Raw genomic sequence first — 27,627 nt, forward strand, 5'->3', positions numbered from 1 at the left:
CGTCACATTACCCAGTGACTATTCTGACCCGGCAGAACTTTTGACAATACCGATTGCAAACAAAAGCAAGTTCTTAAATACAGGCATAAAACAAATGCTAGCCACGGTTAAATGCAAGAAGGCCTACTCCCCAAGGAGACAGAGATACATGGACCAAAGCGCCTCTGCAAATCTATATAATTGAGTTTCCGATAAAATTTGATCTCAGTTTAGCAATAATGGTAAAATTCAAGGTTCTTGCCATCTAATTACGATTGTACATTTCTCTCTAATTGTTTGCAGACTTGACTTGTTAAATTAGAAACCTCATTTTGATATGCTAAACAGCTGTGATTTGCTATAGCACTGCTTCATTTCGCACTGAGCTGTCATAACTCTTGTGACCAATATCCACTAAAATGAGAAATAGAAGCTGCATGGACTAGAACCCTTCAATAGTAGAGATAATAAATAAATCCAGTAACAGGCTGGCAATATACGCCTCAGCTCAACATTCCCAAAAGCCACTCGTTACAAGATTAATCCACAATCCCAATTCTGATCTTCACCTCTATGCGCTTCTCTTTAGACAATAAAACAAACTGCACACAAGAATTGACCCATTTCGCAGAATTACTTGTCAATATGTCTGCGCTTATGTTTCTTGTGTACATGACCAGTGGGATTGTTTCGACCGGGTTTGCGGGCCTTCTTACCACTGCTGCATTGTCAAAATCAGTGAGAGTTGGTAGCGAATATTTTGAGTACTAGAAACCAATATAACTCAATTGATAAAGAAACAGGTAAAAATGCCAATCTTTTTCTCCTAATTAATAACCTCAAGCTCTAAATAAAAGAGTTAATAAACGTACCTGTAAACGGATGAATACGCCATCAATATGCCGAACACTGGCAACGCCAACAAGGCAGATGCCTGTTCATAAAAGAACTAGGTTACAATCAACATAGACATCAGACGGATAACTATAATCAAAGACGAGTCACCATCATAAGGTGTGTTTAGCTGCATTCAACTCTCTCTCTGTCCACACATGCACAACATGCAACCCTAGAGATCACGACAGTTGAATTGTCCCGAAACGGTGCCAGGTGAGGGAGTGTATGCAAGTGCAGGACATATATTTCCATGAAAGAAGAGCCAAGGAAGTAAGTAATTCCAACGGCCCAGGTACGAGCCATAATACTACTCTCATGTGCTATCTATCAGAAAGAAATTCATAACATGACTAGAACCAAATTAAAAGAACCTAATTAAAAAAAACAGACCACATGTTAAATGTGATAACCAAAGCATCTTAAACATGTCAAAGTTAAAAAATAATACGCACCATAAACCAAACGAGCTCTTTCGTAGCCAAATCAGCTGTAAGCTCATACTTTTTTAATGTCTGTCTCACAGAACGTTGCAACTGCAGAGGAAAGACCATTGAGACCGTCAAACTAGTCTTCAATTGGAATGAAAATTTTAGGAAGGTAATAAAACGCAGTTCTCAATATGAATTGCTGAACTAAATACATGTCCAGAGAAAACAAAAAAATGCAGACGAGACTTGAGTTACATTTATGAGTTTTAATGCCTTGAAACCAAGCGTGGCAGAGGTATGCCATAGAACAAGAAACCAATTCCAACCTTGTCACTCATTTCTGCTGTCGTGAAAAATCAAAAAACAGCTCGCTATAACTAGTGTAACAATATATTGCAAAAGCTCCAACCATGTGAACCAATATTGCACTATATGATAAGCTATTTCATATCTAGGGCAAAGCTGCATAAATCAACATCTGGATTCTCACATTTTCTCAACCGCAACCGCAACCGCAAGATAAAAAATAGAATATAGATGATTTATGATACCTGGCGATGGTACTTTGTTGCGGTTGTGAGAAATCTTCCGTAGGCATTGGCAATAGGTTTTGTATATGGTTGCAAAATGACGGTCACTTTCTCAATATGAGGTTGTGAGGCAGCGACAACCTTTTCAATATGAGGTTGTGAAGCAGCAACGACTTGATCTATGTAAGGCCTACAAAGATCCTTAGCTGTCTGTTTACATCCAGATGAAACAGAGAAAACCATTCATGCAAGTTAGAAACTTAGAATGTATTGATTTTAAAAACCTAATATTGAAAAGCAATATTCATGCTGCATAAACCTGCACCAAGATTATTCCATTAAAAGCAATCCATAAAATCCAATCTACTGTTCTAGTCATAAAAAATAGACGCACCTGCACATGGGGACTTAACGATTCGTGAGCTTTAACAAGATGTGGCTTAATGGTATCCCTTGATACCTCATAACCCTCAATAGCTTTAGATTTTACAGTCTCCACATGTGGTGCAAGAGAAACCATGGCTTGCTGCCACTGTTTCTTCAGAGCAGGGCTCCAATGCTGCATAACACAGTGATTTCAATCATACAAACATAGGACATGATGGCATGATTTGCACCAGAATACAAAGGCAATAGAGAAAAGCATGGTAAGCTACACTACTACAAGGCACATAACCACAGAAGATTGGAGTATTTCTTGAAAAGAGAGGAAGAAGAATTTGAATTTAGTGATCTTGATATTTTTTCTAGTAACCAACTTTCTGGATGCATAGAGCTGGAACTAATTGCTTGAAATCACATTAATTCAGCCAATGGTTACGCAAACATGGAACGATTCTCAACTGGACGATACTCATGTCAATATTACATTCATGACCGTACTATATTTGTTTGGAGAGGAGCATAGAGCATATCAAGAGTCTTCGAAACATACAAAAGGATACATGCCATTACATTCTATTTGAGAACTATTCATTTGCTAGTCACTATGACATTCGTTTAGATAGGAGATGAGCGAAATAAACATCAATTTTTTTTCTACATACAGTCTTTGCTGTTTCAAGATGGGGTCTAACCCAGTTGTGAGCAATCGAAGCCTTTTCCGATGCCTGAAATTTAACAAACAAGTAGTTCATTTTCAATAATGTTACCAACACACATTGAATCAACACCAAGTTCAGCACTATCCATGAAACAAGACAATAAGTTTTGTGAGCCCATTACCTTCTCTAGAACAACATTTATAGCAGGCATCGCGCTTTTTGCCCAATGTTCCGCTGCATATGCCTGCTTTGAAGATGTTTAACTTTTAACAAAGGGAAAATGGAAAATCATTTTACAGATACTAACATGACTAGTGGTGCTTTTAGATTTAGAAAATACAACTGTTATCACCTGAAATTTGGCTAGACGAACTGCAAGCCAATGTGGCAGCCAGGCACCATGGACCTGATAAGACAAATGATTACATAAACAACTGAAAAATGTAAACTATGCGTTTAAGCAATTTCTTAAAAAAAAAAGCTTTGTAAGAAAAAGTATTCTGAGATATTTATTGAGAAATGTATTTTGCTAAGTAGGAAAAACAAAAGTAATTTAAATGGATTCATCGAATTACGTACGATCGAATACTCCTGATTACATTAGCCAACAACCTCTCATTTGGAGGAGCTTATGAATTAGTTGATTCATTCTCAGAGATATATAAGGGAAAAAGTTACCCTTAGATACTCTGTCGAACATTCATCCTCCACCAAAGATGGATATTATTGATAGAAACCTGAAACAATTTTACTACTATTGTTCTCAAGGGAGGATAACCCAACATTCTTTCAATCAAGCAAACAAACTATACTGAGGATACCTAATCCCGGTTTCTGGGTTAACCTGACTTGAAACTGTCGGTTCCTTGAAAGCGTATTGCACAGAAAAGGAATTTTGCGAAACACTAATCACCATTTTGAAAGAAATAGCAGTCTTTTAAGATCTTTGCCAGCTAGGTGCTTTGAATACACTATTAAATTCATCACTAGAAACAAGTTTGCTGTGCAGACTCGTAAATAAGATTCTTAGTTGATGACAAAATACAGTTCTTTCCATTGAAGTTGAAAATACACCATCATACACAACGTGCTACCTATCAGATTGAAGTGTATTGCCTGATTTGTTGATTGAGCTAAGACCTACTGTATGTTTGAGAGAGCCAGGATCAGCAACTAGCCATTTATAACCGACAGTAGCATACCTGATGAACCAACTCGTGCACTTTAGACAATTAAAGATTGTAAAGGTCAACGCGACCCCTGCCACAGGCCAGGGGTCCACTTCTAGAGGCTTCTTGTATTTTGCATCATCCAATACAGATATACTCGACTACTAGATCACCCACCTATGCTGCTTAAGAATGTGCAAACGGGGAACAAAGACTTCCGGGCATACCTGGTGAATCAACTCGCGCACTTTAGACAATTAAAGATTGTAAAGGTCAACGCGACCCCTGCCACAGGCCAGGGGTCCACTTCTAGAGGCTTCTTGTATTTTGCATCATCCGATACAGATATACTCGACTACTAGATCACCCACCTATGCTGCTTAAGAATGTGCAAACGGGGCAAAAAGACTTCCGGGTATAAGTGATGCCTTTTAAATATTTTTGTATTACCATTGAGAAATACAACAATGATCATTGGAAACAATATCGACCCTAAAAGATGTCACTTGCAATTATCAATAAGAGCACGGAACAACAGCAGATCAATAATATAGGGAGCAAGCGGCACCCTTTCGCCGAGAAAGGGTTCAAGATCTCTTTCTACATGGATTGCTCCATGCTTTTATAAATTGGGGTGTCACCCATTAGTTATAACTGAATAATCAACCAATGGTCACTGTAGATCAACCACCATAATTGAAACTTATTAAGCCAACTGGAATTAACCTTGCAGACAATAGAAAATAGTGAAAAAATGGCAATGTGGCTTGATGTTTAGATTAGGTATTAGATATTCACCATCACCACCTTTGGGCTAATAAACTCAGAAAAGATGTGACCAGCACATAGATAACATAAGAGAAAACTGCTAGATCACCACCTTTGGGCTAATAAACTCAGAAAAGATGTGACAAGCACATGGATAACATAAGAGAAAATTGCTGGTGAGGAGTGCACAACAAGATAATGCCAGGATGATAATCATTTATATATGAAACTTATGGAAGTATGGAAATTAGAATTAGCCTTGCAAACTATTTAAAATAGTGAAAAAGATAGAAATTGTGCATAGCTTAAGTATTAAACATTTTACCATGACCACCTTTGGGAATTTTACAAATCGATGACTATTTTGGAATGCACTATAAAATGTTAACATCTAATCATGGGGATTGGGTGAACAGTTGTAAATAATGTAAATAATAAATAATGGAAAAGGAAGAGTCATCGGGAGATGAAACCCAAGAGTCACTCCCTATATAACTATGAGCAATCTAAATGAATAAACAGATTTCATTTTTAGGAGTTACTCCTGGCCTGACATGGTACCAGAGCCAGCGCTTTTTTTAGTTTCCTATTGTTCTTGTAACTCCCTCCTCCCTATGTGACATGGTACCAGAGCCAGCGCTTTTTTTAGTTTCCTATTGCTCTTGTAACTCCCTCCTCCCTATGTTCTGCCTATTTTGCAGAATTGGGTGAACAGTTGTAAATAATGTAAGTAATAAAGAATGGAAATGGAAGAGTCATCGGGAGTTGAAACCCAAGAGTCACTCCCTCATGTATATAACTATGAACAATCTAGCAATAACTCCCTCCTCCCTATGTTCTGCCTATTTTGCAGAATTGGGTGAACAATTGTAAATAATGTAAGTAATAAAGAATGGAAATGGAAGAGTCATTGGGAGTTGAAACCCAAGAGTCACTCCCTCATGTATATAACTATGAACAATCTAAATGAATAATGTATATAACTATGAACAATCTAGCAATAACTCCCTCCTCCCTATGTTCTACCTATTTTGCAGAATTGGGTGAACAATTGTAAATAATGTAAGTAATAAAGAATGGAAATGGAAGAGTCATTGGGAGTTGAAACCCAAGAGTCACTCCCTCATGTATATAACTATGAACAATCTAGATGAATAAACAGATTTCATTTTAAGGAGTTACTCTTGGCCTGACATGGTATCAGAGCCAGCCCTTTTTTAGTTTCCCCTGCTCTTGTAACTCCCTCCTCCCTATGTTCCGCCTATTTTGTAGAACTGACACCTCTGCCATGCTCCTGAGGCCTGAAACCACCTTCCATACACTGTCATATGCGTTTTCTATTCCCACTGTCATATGCGTTTTCTATTCCCTCTGAACAGTCAGCCCTCTGACCCTCCATTGGCTCGGTGGTATCTCATTGAATCGTGTTCGGTGGTATCGCATTGAACCATATTACAATATGCTCAATGGTATCGTTGGAATCGTCGGAAACATAACGGTCTCATAGTACCCTCCCACTTGGTATCGACCTTGGCCTCTCCCCTCAACCTCGCTCCCATACACAGTCTGGTGGAGATGCAGGGTAATGATCCCCATATCTCAACTCCTCGCTCCCATAAGCAGTAAAAGAACTAAAAACATTACCACTCCCATTCGCAGCGACTCTAGAGTATTTGTGGAGCACGTTTTTAGTTTTACTCCCCATTGTGTTACCGCAGCCCATGCGTAACAATTAAAGGTGCCTTTGCTGGAACGGAAGAAGCTAGTGTCGAGGGCATCTGTGTGGCTCCACAAACACCAGTTGTTGTTCTGCCAAACATTGAATTGCCACTATGCACACCAAATGGACTTGAGTTAATGGTAGAGCTTTTGATGTGCCTCTACATGGTTGTCATTGTTTCTACTCGGGCCGCTAGAAATAAATTGTCCAAATTCCAACAATTGTGTAATCAGCAATGTGAGATCCGAGAAGTGTTGACAATGTGAAGGGTTGTATGTTTTTTGAAGCGCATTTTCCTGCCTTTGGTGAGTGCTGTACAGTCTTGAATTATATGAACTGTCGTATTGAATTATGTGCATTGCCCATGGTTGAAAAGGCAAATATGTGTTGACTACATTTTGATATATGGTGTGAATGTTTTAAAGGTTGTGATCCATGTCGTGTTCCCAAAAGGCCTCAGGATAAATGGATTAGTATTTGTTGCAGTGTTGGTCTGCCTAAATGTTGGTTGTGCTCCAAATGGATTGGAACTTGGTTGTCTGATATTATTCATTGTGAAATATAATATTATTCGATCCTGTTATTTTCCAAAAGAAGCCTTAGAAACCCCGATCTATGCAACTTGTTTCTTGATTGTCATACGAATTCAGAATATTGCTACTACAATGCAAAAAAAAAATTACATCAAAAGCGCATTGTTTTTGCCAGCAGAAGTATTTTTTTTACAGTACACAGATTTTAAAATGCATTCATTGATATCTATTGTGGGAGTCGTTCTCAATGGGAAGGAGAACTATCATGAGCGGTCTCGAAAGATTAAACACACTCTCATTTTTAATGAGCTATGGAAAAACCTACCTCAGACAAGGAATTTTCCATTTGGGAAAATACAAACAAGGTTTATGCCTTGATTGCAGCATTAGTAAATGAAGAGGTGAGTCGCCATATTTCACCATTTTCAAATGCTTTTGAAGCCTTACAAAAACTGAAGGAACTCTATGATTCACACTCTGCACTTAAAGTTGTTCAACTCATAATTAAATTGTTTAGCCTTGAATTACAAAATGATGATCCTCTTGCTCTTGCATCAGAAGTAAAATCTATTATGCATGATATCAAAGTCACTAATGTTGAGTTGGACATTCCTCTGCTAGCTTTTGTCAAAGCACTTTATCCCACTTACTCAAATTATCTTGAGTCATTGCAAACAAATGGAAACCTCAAAGAAATTACCTTTGACTCCCTTGTGAATAAATTCGCTGAGAAAGAGAAAGCTTTTGGGAAGAAGACAGCCCCTCAGTTTTCTAAAGACGTTGTGTGTCTTGCACATAGAAAAAAAAATGTTGAACTGGACATTCCTCTGATAGCTTTTGTCAAGGCACTTTATCCCACTAAATCAAATTATCTTGAGTCATTGCAAGCAAATGGAAACCTCAAAGAAATTACCTTTGACTCCCTTGTGAATAAATTTGCTAAGAGAGAGAGAGAGCTTTTGGGAAGAAGATAGCTCCTCAGTCTATTGAAGAGGCTGTGTTTTGCACATAGAGAAAAGAATCTTGCTCAAGATTCTTGTAGACAAATCAAAACTCAAGCCATCAGGGCTTGGCACAATCAAATTGCTTAGTCTTCCAGACTTTCTTCTGGAAAATGTTTTATATCTCCCATAGCTGAGGAAAAACTTGTTGTCCTTGGTCCACATCCATCAACAAGGACACTCCATTCATATGTTTGATGGCAAGGTTGAGGTGATAAAAGCATTAGATCACTCACTTGTCATGACGGGGATAGAAGAAGAAAGGCTTCTCAAGCTGCAAGGTACCTCTACTCGTGCACAAAATTTCTCATACAATTCTCATTATGATGAAGGTACAATTCCATCAAGTTTATTATGGCATGCTAGATTTTGACACTTGAACTATGACCGCCTCCACCTGTTGAATAAAAAGGGTGTTACTGGTTTGCCTACAATTCCTAGGAAACTTAACCATCATAGCATAGCAAATAGTCTTTTCATGATTCACATTCCAGAGCACATAGAAAACTTGACCTCATTTATTCAAGTTTATGTGGTCCAATGTGTGTTCCTTCTGCAAATGGAAATAAATATATGATGACATTTATTGATGACTACACCAAAATGTGTTGGGTTTATTTATTGAAGAACAAATTTGATGTTTTTCATACAATCAAGAACTTTCATACATGGATTGAAAATGATGCACAATCTCATATTGGCTCTATTTGCACTGATAATGGAAAAAATACACTTCAAATGAATTAGAAAACTATCTTCGCCAACATGGGATCCAACATCAAACAATTGTGTCTTATAATCCCCAACAGAACGGAGTAGCTAAAAGAATGGATAGAGCAATCTTAAATATGGTACGCTCCATGATGTTTTTCAAGAATGTAAAATTGATGTTATGGGCTGATGCAGTTCTAAGTGTTGTATATGTAAAGAATAGATGTTCATCTAATGCTATTAGAAACAAGACTCCTTATAAAATGTGGTATGGGCACATTCCTTCGGTAAAGCATCTCAGGGTCTTTAGTTCCACCTGTTATATGCCTTGATACCAAAGGTACATAAAAACAAACTTGGTGCAAGGAGTCATAAGTGTATCTTCTTGGGGTCTTCAAACACCTACAAAGCATACCGCCTCTATGATGAAGTTAATAAAAAGTTTATTGTATCTAGAGATGTAATCTTTCTTGAATCTTCCAAAGATGACAATGTTGTTGAGCGGCAACTTGATCACTTGGATAGATTCGCAAATGCAAAATCATTTCAAGAATTTGATAATCAAATTCCACATCTTGAAGGGGGGTTCCTATACTGGATGAACCTGTGGAATCTTCTTTTGAAGCACTATCTCCCCCGCATGAAACTCCAACCACTGACCCAGCCTGCCCCGTATCCCTGAGATCCTTTCCTTCCGCCACCCGAAATGTTGTTCGGTCCAATCTATCTGCAAGGGCATCCAGAGCCCGACATCTTTCTGTACCATGCATGGGTAGATGACCCACAGAATTCACAATAGAGAGTATTAGTTGCAGAAGAGTACTTTTGCAAAATAGGGCAGTGCCTAGGAGGGTGCCCATGAGTTCTGAAGATCTCATAATATTCATGACAGAATTAGGAGACTCAATCTTGATTCAATCCCAACTCAATCAATTGAGCAACCTAGACCATCTCAAAAAGGTCCCCCAAAGTGGCTGACAAAGGCACTTGAAAGTGTTCATCTTGATGAAGCTGGAAAGACAGGAACAAGAAATTCAACCCGGGAAAATCGAGATGGTGTAAATGACTCTGATTCACCTCTTGATATGGATGTTTCTTATGATTGTGATTTCGCTTTTCATGATGAATCGAAAAAAGCAATGCAAAAGGAGTATGATGTCTTGATAAAGAATGGCACTTGGACGCTAGTTGATCCTCCATTCGGAACCAAACCAATTGGCTGCAAGTGGGTCTACAAGAACAAGTATAAAGCTGATTGGCTCACTTGACAATCACAAAGCCAGGCTTGTGGCAAAAGGTTTTGCACTGAAGGAAGGGGTCAATTATGAGGAGACTTTTGACCCCACAACAAAATGGGCTACCATCCAAATACTCTTTGTTATAGCAGCTCAGAACGATTGGAAAGTCCATCAAATGGATGTAAAAACTACTTTCTTGAATGGAGATCTAAAATAGAATGTTTTTATGTTTCAGCCTGAAGGATTTGTTGTGAAAGGACATGAACATAAAGCATGCAAACTTGTAAAATCCTTGTATGGCCTCAAGCAAGCACTGCGAGCCTAGTATGAAAAGTTAACTGAGCATCTTCTGAAACTCAATTTCAAACATTATGACCTTGATGATGCAACTTTGTTTGTCAAGAAAATTGCCAAAACAGTTGTATATCTTGTGGCATATGTAGATGATCTTTTGATGACAAGGAACAATGAGAGCTACATTGCATCCATAAAAAAGAAATTGAAAAAAGGTTTTGAAATCACTGATTTGGGCTATCTTCATTACTATCTTGGTATTGAAGTAACTCAAAATCCTAAGTCTATATTCCTTTCTCAAAAGAAGTACAATGGAGATTTGTTGCACAGATTTGGCATGGCTGAGACTTGAGTGCAATCCTCTAACCACTACAATGGAACAAAACTTAAAGTTCACATCCATTGAAGGAAAAGAATTTGAGGATACAACAAAGTATAGACAACTTGTAAGAAGTCTCAACTACTACCAGACCAAACATTTCGTTTGTTGTTGGAATCCTCTCCAGGTTTATGCAAAAGCCTTGTGAGCGACATTGGTCTGCTGCAAAAAGAGTTCTAAAGAACTTGAAGGGAACTCAAGACTTTGGACTCAAGTATACACAGGTGAGCGACTTCAGCGTGATTGGATACTCTAATTCAAACTTCGATGGAGACAAAGAAACTGGGGTATCTACTTTTGGTTATGCGATGAGTCTTGGATCAGGCGTTGTCTCCTAGAGATCACATAAACAATCAGTTCCAACAGATTCCACAACAGAGGCAGAATTTGTGGCAGCAGCTGAGGCAACATTAGAAATTGTGTGGCTCGAGGAAATTTTGGAAGATTAGCAAGTAAAACAAGTACATTCGACTCCACTCATGATTGACAACACCTCTGCAATAAAGTTGGCCAAGAACCCAAAGTTCCATGATTGAACGAAGCACATCAAAAAAGTACCATCTGATTCGACATCATGTTGAGGCCAAGACAATCCATCTACGCCATTGTTCCACTAATGAACAGATTGCAGACATCTTCACCAAAGTGCTTGGAAGAGAAAAGCTTGAAAGATTCAGAACGATGTTTGGACTCACCAACATCCCTTCAGATTAAGGGGGGAATGTTGACACCTAATCATGGGGATTGGGTGAACAGTTGTAAATAATGTAAATAATAAATAATGGGAAAAGAAGAGTCACCGGGAGATTTCACTCTCTCATGTATATAACCTATGTCACACGGTTCGAGTTCGAATTCGAGTTCGACAATGATTAAGTTCAATTCGAATTCGAATTTTCTGATCAGGTTCGAATGAGGTTCGGCATTACGTTCGACTATACATATTTTTCAATATATATATATATATATATATATATATATATATGACAAAATAATAGAAAATTCAAAATCAATCCATAAACACATGAATACAAATATGTCTGCTTTTTTGTTGGCAATGGCATATTAAGATTCGAATTTAAATAAATGATAAAATAGTGAAATTCAAATATAAATAAAAATGGGTGAATCATACCACTGCTCAGTGCTATGTTTATTACCAGAGTCTTCAGTATTTATATCAGACCTTTAATTAGTTTAGCAGTCCTCCAAATTTTAATAAAATGCCAAACAATGTACTAAGTTAAAGTTTGAACAATGCAAATAACCTTCCAATTATATAAGATGACGACTGATTAGTTTTTAGGCCACTGTTAGATGTATTATGACACTGTACAGTGGCTACCAACCGGATGCATTTACATATGATATAATGATTAATTATGCTTGCAAGACAAGGAAGCTTGGAGGCGCACTTCAGTTCTTGGATAAAATGAAAGAAGAAGGGATTAAGCCTCTGTATGGTACTTATGCTCATCTCCTTGAGGGAATCCTCTTCGACAGAGATTTTGAGGAAGCATATTCATTCCTGATTCAACAGAGTGGAATGGATCCCAATTTGGATTCAGTAAACTATGAGTATTTGATCAGGATTTGTCACAAAGTAGGCCTAGAGGAAGAAGCACACCATCTTTTCACAGAGATGAAAGCTAAGGGTTTGGAACTTCTAGATGACAAATTGTACACACAGATTTTACATGAGAACAATGAGCCAAAACCGATTTGAAAACAATTTAGTACAAGTGTTGATTTTCCATTTAATATGGATATCCATCATTGCTATACCAATATATTCAGCCAAGTTTATTGTTGGAATGTCACATCATTTCAGGTATGCACCAAAGGCGTTTCTCAGTAAGATAATTTTGTAGCATTCGCGGCACATCGAATGCGGGAGTCATGATGGCTTTTGGCCTGATGGTAAATTTCATAGGAACTTCAAAAAAGATAGTTCCTCGATTTCAGCTGTAGTGCGTGAATGTTCATAGGTAAAAATCGATCCATAATTCAAATCATGCAGAAAATCTGAGCATGCAGATGCAGATGTTCGATAACACTGCCAAAAAAACCATCAAACCTCAAAAAAACCGTTGAAATTTGCGTTAAAATACGTACAAGTTCGATTTTTCAGGTTCAAATTTTAAGGTTTGATTTTCAGGTTCGATTAGTTTCGAATTCGTTCAGGTTCGCCGTTCAGGGTTGACTTTCAGGTTCAGCGAACCTGAACGAATTTCAATTTTTTTCCAGGTTCGCCAAATTTCGAACCTGAAACTTCAGGTTCGCCGAACCCTGTGAAACTATGAGCAATCTAAATGAATAAACAGATTTCATTTTGAGGAGTTACTCCTGGCCTGACATAAAATATGGATATGGATTATTCAAATGAGCAATAGTATTAAATCTAATGATGGTTTCGTTGCATACTATAACATATTGTAATGGAGGAGTTTAGGATTAATGGCTGTATAGGGTAAGATTAATGGCTGTAAAGGGAACGACAAAAATTAATGATAGGTAGACAAGCATATGAAAAACAAAATGAATAATGAATGCCACACATAAATCGAAACAGGACTTCAGTGGTGGCTAGACACTATGAAAGCAAGGCCTGACATAAAATATGGATATGGATTATTTAAATGAGCAATAGTTTTAAATCTAATGACGGTTCGTTGCATACTATAACATATTGTAATGGAGGAGAGTTTAAGATTAATGGCTGTATAGGGTAAGATTGTTGTATAGGGAACGACAAAAATTAATGATAGGTAGAAAAGCATACGAAAAACAAAATGAATAATGAATGCCACATAAATCAAAACAGGACTTCAGTGGTGGCTAGACACTATGAAAGCAAGGTGCTGCAGACCAAGACAACGGAGATGAGGTCAATGTAGTGCAACAATATGAAACCAAGAAATAGGGTAAATGTCTAGAGAATAAGATAGAAGCTTTCTGATGTGGAACCGGAAAAGTAATAATATTTGTTTGCCGTTTTTTGGTTTTTGATTTTTTTCTTACAATTGCAAAAGATCATCAAAATTTGAATTAAAATAGTTACGCCATCTAGTTCAATGACAACACAAAATGGTCCCAAGAATATACAATATTGTCATAAGTCGTGCATATAGGCATTCTATATTGACATTGCTCAGCAGTTATGTAATGTTGTTATTCAAATGACTGTTTGGATGCACTACACCAACCTTATTCAAAATTATTGACATTTTGCATTTAGTACAAAGCAAAGCATTGCTCAAGGAATAAATATCATCAAGATAAAAAAGGAGAGAAATTAACTAAACTGCAAAATAAAAGCGACACTAAATAATTAGAATCTGCTTTGACAAAGATGCAAATATTGATTCACTGAATACCTCCATTAGCTGCTCTGCCTTCAACTTAGCTTCAGATTGATATTTTAACATCGTTGCCTGCAAACACAATTCAGAGGGAGAAACTAAATTAGAATAACAAAATAAAGTGTTAATGTCCTCCAACATAGACAGAAGCTATATTATATAACAACCTCCGCAAACTGAAGTGCCTGTTCAACTTTTTGCATACGGGCTTTTTGTTCAGTAACAGCCTCTTGCAGCTGCAAATACATATAATGGTCAGAAACACAGTAATGCCTCTTGCAGCTGCAAATACATATAATGGTCAGAAACACAGTAATGCCTCTTGCAGCTGCAAATACATATAATGGTCAGAAACACAGTAATGCAGGAAAGTATTTGTCAATCAAAATGGGAAAGGTGAACCCAGTCATAAATAACATCACCAATTAATTTTGAGAAGATTAATTAAAAATTAAAATATGAACCAGAAAAAATTCCAAGGAAATACACATTGAAAGGAGATAGGCATAGCTTTTCAGCATAAGTTCATAGGATAATCGAAGCAGAAGTTCAAAGTGACAATTGGTACTGGCCCACTAACAAATGCTATAAATGGAAAAATCTATAGCTAGGAACGTAAAAAATGCATATTTTAGTTAGACTATGTAATTTCACAAATGACGATATTCCTTATAAAAATATTGAATAGTGGACGCATCACAGATGATTCCACATCCCTAAGGACTTGGTAACTTTAAAGGGGCATCCCCGATCCCCATGTCCCCTAAACATTTCCCGCAACTATTTTCACTACCATGATTGTGAGGTTGTACACTAACAACTGTTTTTAGTGTGAAGTTTTTAAATCTACGCTCTTCGCACACCGTATTTTGAAATTATTATTTAGGCATGGGTACTATTATTGTATTTTAAAGTCACCAATGCCATGTATGTCTCAGAGTCAATGACAACCAAGTCGAGTCAAATCATAGTATCAAAACAAAATAAGGGGTCTCATGCATCAATGTAGTGTCTGACCAAACTGTGACCTTAAATTATATTATTATTATCGTTATTATTATTATTAAATTGGCGTACCAAAAAGAGAACTCGTCAGAGCAAGGAAACAAGAACTAGTTGATCTTTGATTATCATGTTTGTTGTTAGCAATTTGACATTCCAAAGGTACAACAATAAAATTTGTGATTGCAGGGTTTCACAACAACATACAAAACAAAAACAAACAAACAAAAACAAAATATTGTGGAGAAAATAGTAAATGCCATCTTAACTTGAAGGTTGAAAATATTAAAAACAAGAAAGATTAAAAAACCAAGCAGACTACCCATCTACACTACACCATGGCTGACCCTACCCCACAAGCATTCAAAAAAACCATGTCAAAAAAACCATGTCCTTGAGTATGTATACCCTCCAGCATGAGATGTATGGCACTTCCTATCTATTCGCCCATTCCCTAGACCTATTATTTCTTCATTGTGGGGATAGGGAAGCCTACGTAAAGATGAGTAATAGAGCGATAGAGCCACCATTGATGAAGGATGAAATAACTCGCCCATCAAGTGATGGATGAGGGAAAGGCATAGTAGAGGCCAAGCGACAAATTATTCATTAGAATACCGAGTTACCAATCCAATATCATAAGAGTGACCCGTTAGAAGTATATATATAACTTGGATAAGTTGTAATAATTATTGAGATCTCCATCTTTCAAATCGAACACCCAAAAGAACCATTTAAATGACTTCATATCCAATCTAAGATGGGACACTGCACTAGGAAGTTATCTTGGTTAAAATTTGGCTAGTAGTTCGCCACTTTGACTGTAAACGATCTGATTTCTAACCAAATAAACAATAAATAAAATCAACTCATACGCTAGTAGGATTTATCATTTATGATGATTACCTCATTACTGCTCTAAGGGAAACCCACATTCTCTTATTCTCTTTCATCAACTAAAGAGGCATAATAATACTCACAAAGGGGTCTAAACAAATGATACGAGCTAGTTATTGCAATTCATAAAAACATCTTCAGCTTAACAATCTACTTATAAAGACCATCATACATGATGCATTCTACAGCCATGTTGGAAAACTCAACAAGGTAATATGTAGTTGTGGCACTATCTTGATGTGTGACTTAGTCACCTACATATTTGTAGATATATTTGTAGATAAATGAAAAAGTGTGTAATGGGATGTGCCTTTTTATCTCTCTTCTCTCTCTGAGAATACCATGACACTACTAGTATACAGATCCATCTTAACTCTGGATCTATTGAGCAAAATGGGGAATCAAAAAGAACCCAAATGTAAACCTCTCAACCTCGTATCTTTACATCTCAACCCCTAAAAGATATGAGGTTAAGAAGTATCTACACAGATATGACGTTATGAAGGATCTACACTATTTTATTTTATTATTTTATTTTAAAAAATCTGCTTTTCCTTTTTCTGACATTAATCATTGGACGTCTTTTTTTTCCAGTTCATGTTACCCACTTCGTACATCCACATAGATCTCTCCCGTCCTAGGTTGTAAGCCCACCTCACCTCTAGACCTAATAATGGAAATTTTACACTACACCATTCTTTCTTCAGTAGGCAACATATAACTATATTTCTATTCTTAAGATCATTTAGCACCCCAAATGAAACATCGAAATCATTTCTTGATGGAAATCATTAAGATGAACAAGGCATGCAAAATAGTGCAAAAAGAGGAAAACAAACACCATTCTGGTATTTGCGTCATTAACACTCCAAATGGAACAACATCAAAGGCATTTCTATATGGAAGTGACCTTTATGCTTACCTTTATATTTTTGTCAGAAAATTCTTTTGCTTGATTCTCAGCTTTGCTCGCCTGCAATTCTAAACTCTGTTGTCTTTGCTTTTGTTCTCTTAAATCCTCCTCCAGCTTTTCCATCTAGAATTTTTAGACACATAACTTGCCACCTGAGAATCATCATAGCATCTATTGCTTTTGGAAGTGAACTGGCTTCAATACTAAATGATCAAAACCTATGTACAATGCCAGCATGGAGCATCTACAACTTGAAAATTCCCTGACCAGGACTTTCATAGCGCCTTCTATTCTACAAATCTTCATGAAACCCTAGTGCATAAGCCACTTTGAATGTACACGATCTGATGTCTAACCAAATAAACAATAAATAAAATAATATCGAACCAAAACAAAAGGAAAACGTTTCAAAGACTCTATTAGGGCCTTAACTAATGTGCTATAAATGGGTTATAAAATCACCTCATAAGCTAGTATGATTTGGCTGACATTATCAATGGGCTATAAAATCACGTCATAAGCTAGTAGTATTTATCATTTACGATGATTACATTCTCTTATTCTCTTTCATCAACTAGAGAGGCATAATAATACTCACAAAGGGTCTAAACAAATGATAATCGAGCTAGTTATTGCACTTCATAAAAACATCTTCAACTTAAGAATCTACTTATAAAGACCATCATACATGATGCATTCAACAGCCGTGTTGGAAAACCCACAAGGTAATATGGAATCTACTTATAAATACCATCATATATGATGCATTCTACAGCCGTGTTGGAAAACCCAACAAGATAATATGGTATGGAATCTACTTATAAAGACCATCATATATGATGCATTCTACAGCCGTGTTGGAAAACACGGCACAAGGTAATATGTTTTCCAACAAGATAATATGGTATGGAATCTACTTATAAAGACCATCATATATGATGCATTCTACAGCCGTGTTGGAAAACACGGCACAAGGTAATATGTAGTTGGAAAACCCAACACAAGATAATATGGAATCTACTTATAAAGACCATCATACATGATGCATTCTTACATATTTGTAGATGAAGTGAAAATTAGTGTGTAATGGAATGTGCCCTTTAGGCTTTTATCTTTCTTCTCTTTGAAAATATTACCAGCATAGATCTAACATAAGCTGAGAGAGATCAAATTTCTATTACCAGCATAGATCTAACATAAAGCTGGGAGACATCAAATTTCTTTAGGTTCAAACTTATTTTAGAGTGCACAAAACAACGTGTAATTTTTAATTGTTTAAATTGTATTTTTGAATGTTTAGAAATTACATAATATATGTATTGAGTCATTTTATCAGGGACATTAAACTTGTTTTTTAGTTATTAATATATTTTTAAGTATACAACAATATTAATTCATAGTAAAATATAGTCATTTTATCGGGGACATTAAACGGTTTTTTAATGATTAATATATTTTTAAGTATACAACAATATTAATTCATAGTAAAATATAGTCATTTTATCGGGAACATTAAACTGGTTTTTTAATGATTAATATATTTTTAAGTATACGACAATATTAATTCATATTAAAATATTTTATTCACAACCCATATTGGATGTTTTATTCTATATAACATTAAAATATTTTCTTTTAATATTTTAACATTTTTATATTTTTAAGTATAAGTCAATATTAATTCATATTAAAATATTTTATTCACAACTCACATTGGATATTTTATTCTATATAATATTAAAATATTTTATTTTAATATTTTAACATTTTTTTCTAGATAGATATATATGAAGTTAGATCAATATTAATTCATATTATAATATTTTATTCATAACTCACATTGGATATTTTATTCGATATAACATTAAAATATTTTCTGTTAACATTCTTTTCTATATAGATATATATGAATTTGGGATCACGTGTTAATGTTATATATATAGATATAACATTAACATATTTTCTGTTAACATATTTTCTGTTAACATTCTTTTCTATATAGATATATATGAATTTGGGATCACGTGTTAATGTTATATATATAGATATAACATTAAAATATTTTCTGTTAACTTTTAATTACTTTATATAAAATTATATTAAGGTCACATGGACAACATGGACAACTAATTAGATATGCATGGCATATATTTTTCCTTTTTTATTATAATCAAGGTTACTTTTCTATTTAGAGAATATTTCATTTTTATTTTAAGAGAGAAGGACATACTTACACATCGCCTTCACACACTGGGCTGTAGAATGAGCCTCTGGGCTCAATGCCACTACTAGTATACAGATCCATCTTAACTCTGGTCTTAACTCTGGATCTATTAAGCACTGGATCTATTAAGCAAAATAGGAATCAGAAATTTTTATAAATAATAAACTAGAAAAAAAAACAAAATCAAAAAACAAAAAAACAGATCCAGATATAAACCTCTCACCCTCATATCTTTACATCTCAACCCCTGAAAGATACGAGGTTAAGAAGGATCTACACAAATAGATTTCTTTTCCTTTTTTGACATTAAACATTGGAGTGTTATTTTCCAGTTCAGGTTAGCCAATTCGTACATCCACATAGATATCTCCCATCCTAAGTTGTAAGACCACCTCACTTCTAGACCTAATAATGGAAATTTTACCCTACACAATTTTTCTTCAGTAGGCAACATATAACTGTATTTATATTCTTAAGATCATTAGCACCCCAAATGAAACATCAAAAACATTTCTTGATGGAAGTCATTAATATTAACAAGGCATGCAAAATAGTACAAAAAAGAGGAAAACAAACACCATTCTAGTATTTACATCATTAACACTCCAAATGGAACAACATCAAAGGGATTTCTATATCGAAGTGACCTTCATGCTTACCTTTTTACTTTTGTCAGAATATTCTTTTGCTTGATTCTCAGCTTTGCTTGCATGCAATTCTAAACTCTGTTGTCTTTGCTTCTGTTCTCTTAAAACCTCCTCGAGCTTTTCCACCTAGAATTTTTACAAACATAGCTTACCATCTGAGAATCATCATAGTATCTATTGCTTTTGGTAGTGAACTGGCTTCAAAACTAAATGATCAATATATATGTACAATGCCAGCATGGAGCATCTAAAACTTGAAAAATCCTTAACCAGGACTCTCATATCCGCTTCTATTCTACAAATCTTCATGAAACCCTAACCTGTTTCTCCAGTTCTTTAACTCGTGCATGAGCCTTGGTTGTCTCTGCCTCCAAAACTCCTGCTCCTTTTTTCTGCAGCGGCATAGGCTAGATCATAAGGGCCTCTCTTAGAACACAAACATGAAGATATCGTTTAAAACAATAAAGACAGATTAGTTAAGAATGTTATGTCAAACCACCATTATCATTAACAGGATGTTCGGAAGCAAAATTGGCATACATAGAACAAAGGTTTCATTGTAATTTCCATCCTGATGTGGAAGCTCAAATAATTGATTGAATAAAATCTTCTCTGTGACTGATTAATAGTGCTTACAAATTCATACTATATTTTCTAGTTGAAAAATTTTTATGTATTTTGTAATACAGTGGTCGATTAGCAACTAGAGGTGATCTGAGTGTTTACCAATCTAACAATATTTATCATTAGCTCAGACTTCGTGTTCGCCACTAGAGGTGATCTGAGTGTTTACCATTCTAACAATATTTATCGTTAGCTCAGATTTCGTATTCACCACTAGAGGTGATCTGAGTGTTTACCATTCTAACAATATTTATCATTAGCTCAGATTTCATATTCTCCAAAGACATGTTGTAGCCAGGCGCTTAGTGGCATTTATAAGTAATTGTATTTGACATGTTGTAGCCGTCCTGTTAGTGGCATTTATAAATAATGTATTTGACATGTTGTAGCCCGCCTGTTAGTGGCATTTGGCATTTATAAATAATTGTATTTAGTGTAATAGTGGCCGCCGACCTATTGTGGATGACTGTAAGTTTGAAGGAAGGATCGTTGGATAAAAGGTTATTGAATATGTGGAAGTAAAAGCATACCACAAGTTAAAGGATCGTTGGATAAAAGGTTATTGAATATGTGGAAGTAAAAGCATACCATAACTTGTTTAGCACAGGCATCGTTATGAGACCGAGTACCAGAAGTGAAAGGAAACTTATGCCAAGTATAGAGAGATAGAGATTCTCATTACTGTTAAAAAAATATCTCAAACCCCTCACAAATGCTAAACGCTTTGGCATGGCAAAAATAGTTGGCTCTTGTGAGTAATGTAGCTTTAGAACCCTCTCCATTTAATTCTCCAGAATTTTACTAAAAACATCTGTCGTACCTGCTATCGCTCATTATCAAAAGCTTCGGATAATTTATACTTCAGTTAAGCATAACACCTCATAACATTTCAAGCTTCTACTGATACAAATGCCAAACTTTTATAGTAACGTTTCTAAGCACAGGTTTTGGAAGAACTCTCTAAAGACAGTGATGGTATCGTTTCTTATTGTTTTTGCTTATTTTGTGCCTTTTTAATGACCTAAAGACCTGAATCTGTAATGGACTTTTAACAGAACTAGTTGATTGTAGGAAAGAATTTTGGATGGAAGGAACCAAAACTTTTTAATAGTCCCAGCTTTGGTTTCCTTTCAATGGAAGTATCTGGTAGCAACCCAACAAATCAGTAATATACTATTCTTTTTAACAGTGTACGCACAAGGACCACTTATCGTTTCCTCTTCTTCATTTCTATGAAAAGAACAACAAATTCGGAAGAACAATCTAAATTGTGATATCATTGACGACCACAATGTCTAGCTACCCTGTCAAGAAAAGCAAGCACAATTGTACAATCGCAATATCAAGTTGCCAAAAGAGGCAGCCCACAACTCAAACTGTAGAGATGAAGGTTGCGGGAATAAAAAGGCATGCAACCCAACATTGAAGGCCAGAAAACCAGGAAAACCAGTGTAAGCATACTTGGTTATGTCCGCTCAGATCAAATTCTGAAACAAGCTTTGTCAAAGCAGGATTAGGTTTGACTCAGCAAACAAGTCAAGACCTCAGGTTTGACTTGCAAGTTAAACCTAAATTCACGAGTCAAACCTGAACCTGAAAAGAGTATAGCAAGACAGTCAACTCACCAGGCAGCAGACACAACCCAGGTAAACAAAAGTGATATTTCATGTTTTTGCAGCATTTTATCCAGACCTCGCAGCAGACTGAGAGGATGTGTCAAACACAACTAGGGCTCACCAAGAGCAATTATTGCTGCAGGATTTTCACTGGTGTTCTCTCAACCGAAAGAAATCTCAAAATAGCTAGAGCACCATATTTCCAGATGTATTATGCTGAGGGACATGGATTTGAGATTTTCCATGGATGTAATGCACAATGGTCAAATGGCAGGGCAACTTTAGCAACAAACAAATGGATGGAGAACTCAATCAATTGAAATATTGTCTTGCCCAACCACAGGCATCCAGCAACAGGTAAAACCAGTCCTACCAGCTATTATAAGCACAAACAAGCAGCAATTATTTTGTCTGCCATTTTTGGGTTTTCAGGTCTTCAAATACACCAGCAGAAAATAAATTGGAAGAAGACGGCCTACTCTTGTTGCTGATGGAAAGTGGAACACAAACCCAAACTTCTCAACCTAACATCAGTGGTGGTATGGTGACTGTCATATTGCACCTCATACTAAACCTGGGGCCCAACCTGCTTTGGAGCCTGGCGGGTGAGCCAGGATGTTTAATTGGCTACTGCCAAAAAATTCTGACAATGAATCTCAGGTTACATTGCATTATTTCCTACATAGGAAACTTTAAGGACTGTAATTTGTTCAATACATGGGTGAGGTCCTAAAAGATGTTTATGAATTATGGAAACAGCTAGTTTCACGATGATGTTGAAGGGTGGGAGATTTGTCATTTGTATTGCAAGGCTATAGGAATGGAAATTAATTTACATAAGGCTACATTTTCAATAATATAAATGAACAAATAGGTGGTATTTAAGGCAACTATTCCCAGGACTGGATTGGAAATTCCATTATTAGGTGATCCCAATATCATGATATGTTACGACATAATGACAAAGTTCACAGATCCCAACCAATACAATAGTTTATATCACTACAAAGACCATTGATGATAACTCCAAAACCACGCCAAGATTCAACGGTTATGTCAATTGCTCAAACAAACTCAGTTGGCTCCTTTGAAAAATAGAAGAACAAGGTGTAGAATCATTTCACAATGATGAAACAGAACGAACAAACAAATGATTCAAAGGTAAACTTGTAATGGAATGCTTACTCGTAACAGAGCTGATGACAATTGAACTTTACACTTTAAACTTTACATGATCAAGTTTTGTTTACCCCATATCAAATAGTTGATCACGATTCTACAAATATATAGCAGGATGGCTATCAACTAGTACATTGAACTTCAAGACGTCTTTCAATTTTGAGTTGAAAAATGGCATGTTCACATTGACGAGGAAGTGGATTGTTCAGGTTGGTCAATGAATAAGATTAAGGGGGAACTATACAGCTAAATTCGGTTATATTGCTTTGCGTTCTGAGGAAAAGCAAGACTCAAAGCAGTGGTGGTCTAAACTCCAAAAGATAAGAGCTCCCACGAAATATCATACGCACATGGTTAGAATTGAGTAATAGAGCATTGATTTAGAAATTGTTTGAAAAGTGACAGGGGAAGGGGCGTATGGTAGCTTGTAATACACTTTTGTTTGAAGTTTGAACATAGAATCAAACTTTGTTTGAGGTTTCCGCTCAAGCAGCTGCTATAATTCAAGTTCTAGAAGTCATTCCCCTGGGGTTTCTTTGATGGGACCTGGCACGGAAATGATCATAAAAACAGTCTGGGGGACCTTTTATTTCTGGATGACAGGCACTACAAAATGTTGTGCATTGGATCTAACAATTATGATGAGATTATGGCTCTTAGGTGACCAATGACGCTGGCAAGTGCAAAAGGGCTCAATTGCTTGCAAATTTATGGTGATTCGATGAGCAGATTTAAGATATCATTCATCCTTTGGCGATACAATTAAATGAGAATAAATCACAATTTGAACTGATCACTTTTACTAGCACATAAAAAGAACACAGCATTGCAGCTGACACATTATCTAAATAAAATCTGCTACATAATCCTGGGTTTCTACTATTGGAAGAAATTCTTGGAGTTTCAACTGAAACTAGACTTAATATTAATTTGACAAGTACTTAGATAATTAGAGGTATTAAAACGTCTTTGAATCAATCTCTTCAGCTCATTTATTTTTGGTACTTTTGTTCCTTTTATAATTATCAAGAAGAATATAACTATGTCCAAACATTGGAATTTGATTAGTAGTTTCAGGAATGCATGATGAAAATGGCAGGCATATAGATAACATCCAAACAAATTGGAAGATGGGAGGCTACTGGAAAATCCCTTTTTGTTGTATTCTATGCTTCAGCACATGAAGAATGTGTTACATATTCTCTTAAATGTAAAATGCGATTTTTTCTTGGAAAATTTTTAAAAGAGTTAAATTCATGCTCAAACAGGCTTTGTCACCTGAATAGTACAACAATCATACACAGCAATCATGAACATGTACCACAATCAAACACAAAAGTTTCACTTATGGTCAAACAGGCTTTGTCACCTGAATTGACTCAATCTCACTCTGCAATATTGTCACAGCTTTGGACTTCTCTTCTAATAATTTCTCTCTTTCAGCAACGAGTGCCTCCTTTTCCCTTAAGGCAGATTTTTTCTCCTCAATCATCGACTCTGCATGATCGAAAAAAAAAATGGCTAAATCAGAAATGGTAAAGCAACACAAGAAAACAACAAATTCCTTTCAACCAACTTGGTCTATCAGACCTTCTGATCAAAAAATCTATTCATTTTTAGGTTACTGCTATGTAAAAGAAGTTTACAATAAGAAATCTTATAGAAAATAGTTGTTTCTTGTTCATAAAGATTTTTTGGATGACATGCACTTATGCGTGATAACATGTTCTCAAAAATTGCAACTCGCGAGGCCAACCGAACCGTATCACACACCATTTTTGCTGGAAAAAAATAAAATACATGTATATAATTGTTCAACAGTATCAAGTGGAAATTATCCAGAGTATACCCACTACATACTTAGAATCATCCGAATATTCATATTATAACCAAAAACAAAATTCAAGCCCGCCCCAAAACTTCCATATTCGACTCTCCACACTACCGACTTATTTTAACTATCCACCAGCCGTACTGCGCCTTTTAAACTTAAATTAGCATATCAAGATTCCACCAGACTCTAATTCACATCATAAGAACTTAACTGGACAGCGATTGCCCATAATATGCAATTTAGCATATTCTGCTCCGAAGCTTCTAAAATTCCAGGAGCCACCGTGCACCAATCCTCTGAGCTATAATGGCAGGGAAATAAATTCCAATAACCGAAAAAAAGGACCAGCCCTGGATTATATCACAAACATCATCTATTTCGGAAAAATGTCAACGTGTTGGATTGTAATGCAGGTTAATGATAGTGAGTGCCGGTTAATGATAATGAGTACCGTACCAGAGACCCCGGTTTGGTCTTATCCCTGTGTAAGTGGTTTCAGGTCTCACTACAGAATGGAGAAGCTGCTTGAAAGACATAGCCTCAGCAAACAATCAATATTTGATACCCGTGACAGACTTCCTTTGAGGGTAAAGGGAGGAATTTCGGTATCAACCTAAGATCCGCACATTACAATATAAAATTGACAGAAGAATTGGGGTGGGAGTGATACCTGACTTGCGTTACCGCGTTGAGTGCTAGGGATCATCTTGTATGAGAAGAGCTCGAATAAGGCCCACGAGATTCCAAACCATGACTGACCACTAATAAGCAATTCAAAATTACTAAAACCCACTTCGAACCCAATAGTAAACAAATGTTGAATCCCCCGTCCTATACAGATGATTTTTTCCTGAAATGCGATCTTAAGGACACCGATACCCAAGATTTCATAAAAATATAACAGGACCTAATCTGATTGCTACAAAATATTAATTACAGAACATGTTTATTTCGTTGACTTCAATTATAATGGCATATGTAATACTGTTAGTCCTCTAAAATGCAATACAATACCTATTTCTAGTTCTAATCGATTGAATTGTTATGAACAGAGGAAGCTTATAATGTGTACCTAGTGAGGAAGCCTTTGACTTGAGATCCTCCAGCTCCTTTACTAGATCCGAGCCTGGACATGTCTCGATTTGGGGCTCCTGTGGTTCGAATCCTGCATCTCCGCGGGCGCCGAGGGCAAGAAATACCAGCAGACACGCCAACACGATATACTTCGCCATTGCCATCGACTCAATCCGCGCTCACTCTTTCGCTCAAAACCACTGCACAGTGTAAAATTATACGTTTATATAGAGAATCTCGAATGACTCTGGTTCAGGGTTCTCGGGGATGTAGGGTTTGACGCGACCGCCACGTTACGGTCGGAGGATGGGTTCAAGGGCCTGGGAAGTCGGTCAAGCATGTTTTGAGAGCTGGGTCTGACAAATGTAGTGATTATTTTCACTCCACCTAAAAATACTGGTGGGGGCTTTAAATCTGGGCATCTGTGATGGATAATGTAACTAAACTAAACTCGGTGGGAGCTTTAAAGGCGGGCACCTCGATGGATTACGGGATTCTTTTGGTGTTGGTTGGGTAGTGGTGGGATTTTTCCTCTGAAAAAAAATGGGATTTTAGAATTGATTGTGAAAGTTGGGTTATCGATTATCACTGCATTTTTCACCTATATTTTTAAATAATTGGCCCAAAAAAAAGTATTTAACGTAATAAAATTTAGAATAATTATTTATCAATAACTTCTATATGATATTGGATTTTTTCCATATTTATATGTTTTATATTATTCTAATATTTTTTTATAAAAGATTGTATTGTCTTTTGAATTTAAATTTATTTTCATAAGTTGGGAATGTTAGGTATTTTACTAGTGAGATGGGACTATAGTCAAAATTACACTTTTCTTTAAGAGACTTGTAAAATCATGTTGAGTGCATACAAGAAAATTGGTTTAGAAATAGATCTATTTGGTTCTGAAACAAAAATAGCAATAACATAGATAACAAGTCTAAGAATCAGAATTTGTAGCAACCACCTAAATTGATTCATCCATGTTGTCAAGGGTGTTGTCGGTTGGTGGAGGAATACCCAAATGATGTTTGATGCGGCTTAGACACTAATCATTGTCCCAAATGTGCCTATGGGGGTGCTCTAGGGAGCATAAAATGTCAGCACTATGCTTAGTACAGTCCAACAATTTTATTCCAAGGAGGAACTTCAAATGCTAATACAAATCAATGGTATGCATATATTGGTTAAACCTACCATCAGTGTGCCCCACATTGGGAACCCCATCAGCTAGGTCCACTAAAACTTCAGTGTCTGAAAGTTGTTGTCGATGGGAGGTCCATTCCCTTTCCAAGTGGGCTAGTTCCTCCTAGATTGGCTCTAGGGTGAGGTCTCACACTAGTCAACAAACTCCTAAAGCATATGGTGTGCATGTGTATGCCCCTAAGAGGCACATTTTTTATAGTAGGTGGCCCCTTAGTGGGTGTGCACGCGTTGATAAGGCATAACGCCAAACCAACCCTGAAATGGTGAGAGACAAAGGGTGGGGCTAACAAATGGGCATTGATTGCAGTAAAGGGAGTCATGGAGAAAAGGGTGGAGGACACATAACCAGGGGAACA

The 27,627-nt window shown here is 36.3% G+C and overlaps 1 protein-coding gene across 6 annotated transcripts; it reads right to left on the reverse strand.

Annotated features, from left to right (window-relative positions):
- Positions 1-149: 149 nt before the first annotated feature.
- LOC149178261 (uncharacterized) lies at positions 150-26,505 on the reverse strand. Of its 6 annotated transcripts, none has more exons than XM_089420303.1 (15): positions 26,061-26,505; positions 24,524-24,651; positions 20,056-20,142; positions 19,748-19,861; positions 16,874-16,987; positions 14,220-14,288; positions 14,068-14,124; positions 3,230-3,283; positions 3,059-3,121; positions 2,911-2,943; positions 2,229-2,393; positions 1,856-2,044; positions 1,329-1,409; positions 852-913; positions 150-700 (listed from the first exon to the last, which is right to left on the reverse strand). In XM_089420303.1, exons 1-15 carry the CDS (start codon positions 26,224-26,226, stop codon positions 613-615), a joined length of 1,470 nt encoding a protein of 489 aa, XP_089276429.1. In that variant the 5' UTR covers positions 26,227-26,505; the 3' UTR covers positions 150-612. The 6 variants fall into 6 exon arrangements, with proteins under 6 accessions (XP_089276429.1, XP_089276427.1, XP_089276426.1 ...); XM_089420301.1 differs by having other exon boundaries at positions 150-697; positions 2,881-2,943; positions 26,061-26,504; XM_089420300.1 differs by having other exon boundaries at positions 2,881-2,943; positions 26,061-26,503.
- Positions 26,506-27,627: the final 1,122 nt, after the last annotated feature.

The sequence above is a fragment of the Pinus tabuliformis genome, chromosome 4_1 (genome assembly GCF_031772625.1).
Source record: "Pinus tabuliformis cultivar Carrire ecotype Pingquan chromosome 4_1, CPIR1, whole genome shotgun sequence".
Classification (NCBI taxonomy): domain Eukaryota; kingdom Viridiplantae; phylum Streptophyta; class Pinopsida; order Pinales; family Pinaceae; genus Pinus; species Pinus tabuliformis.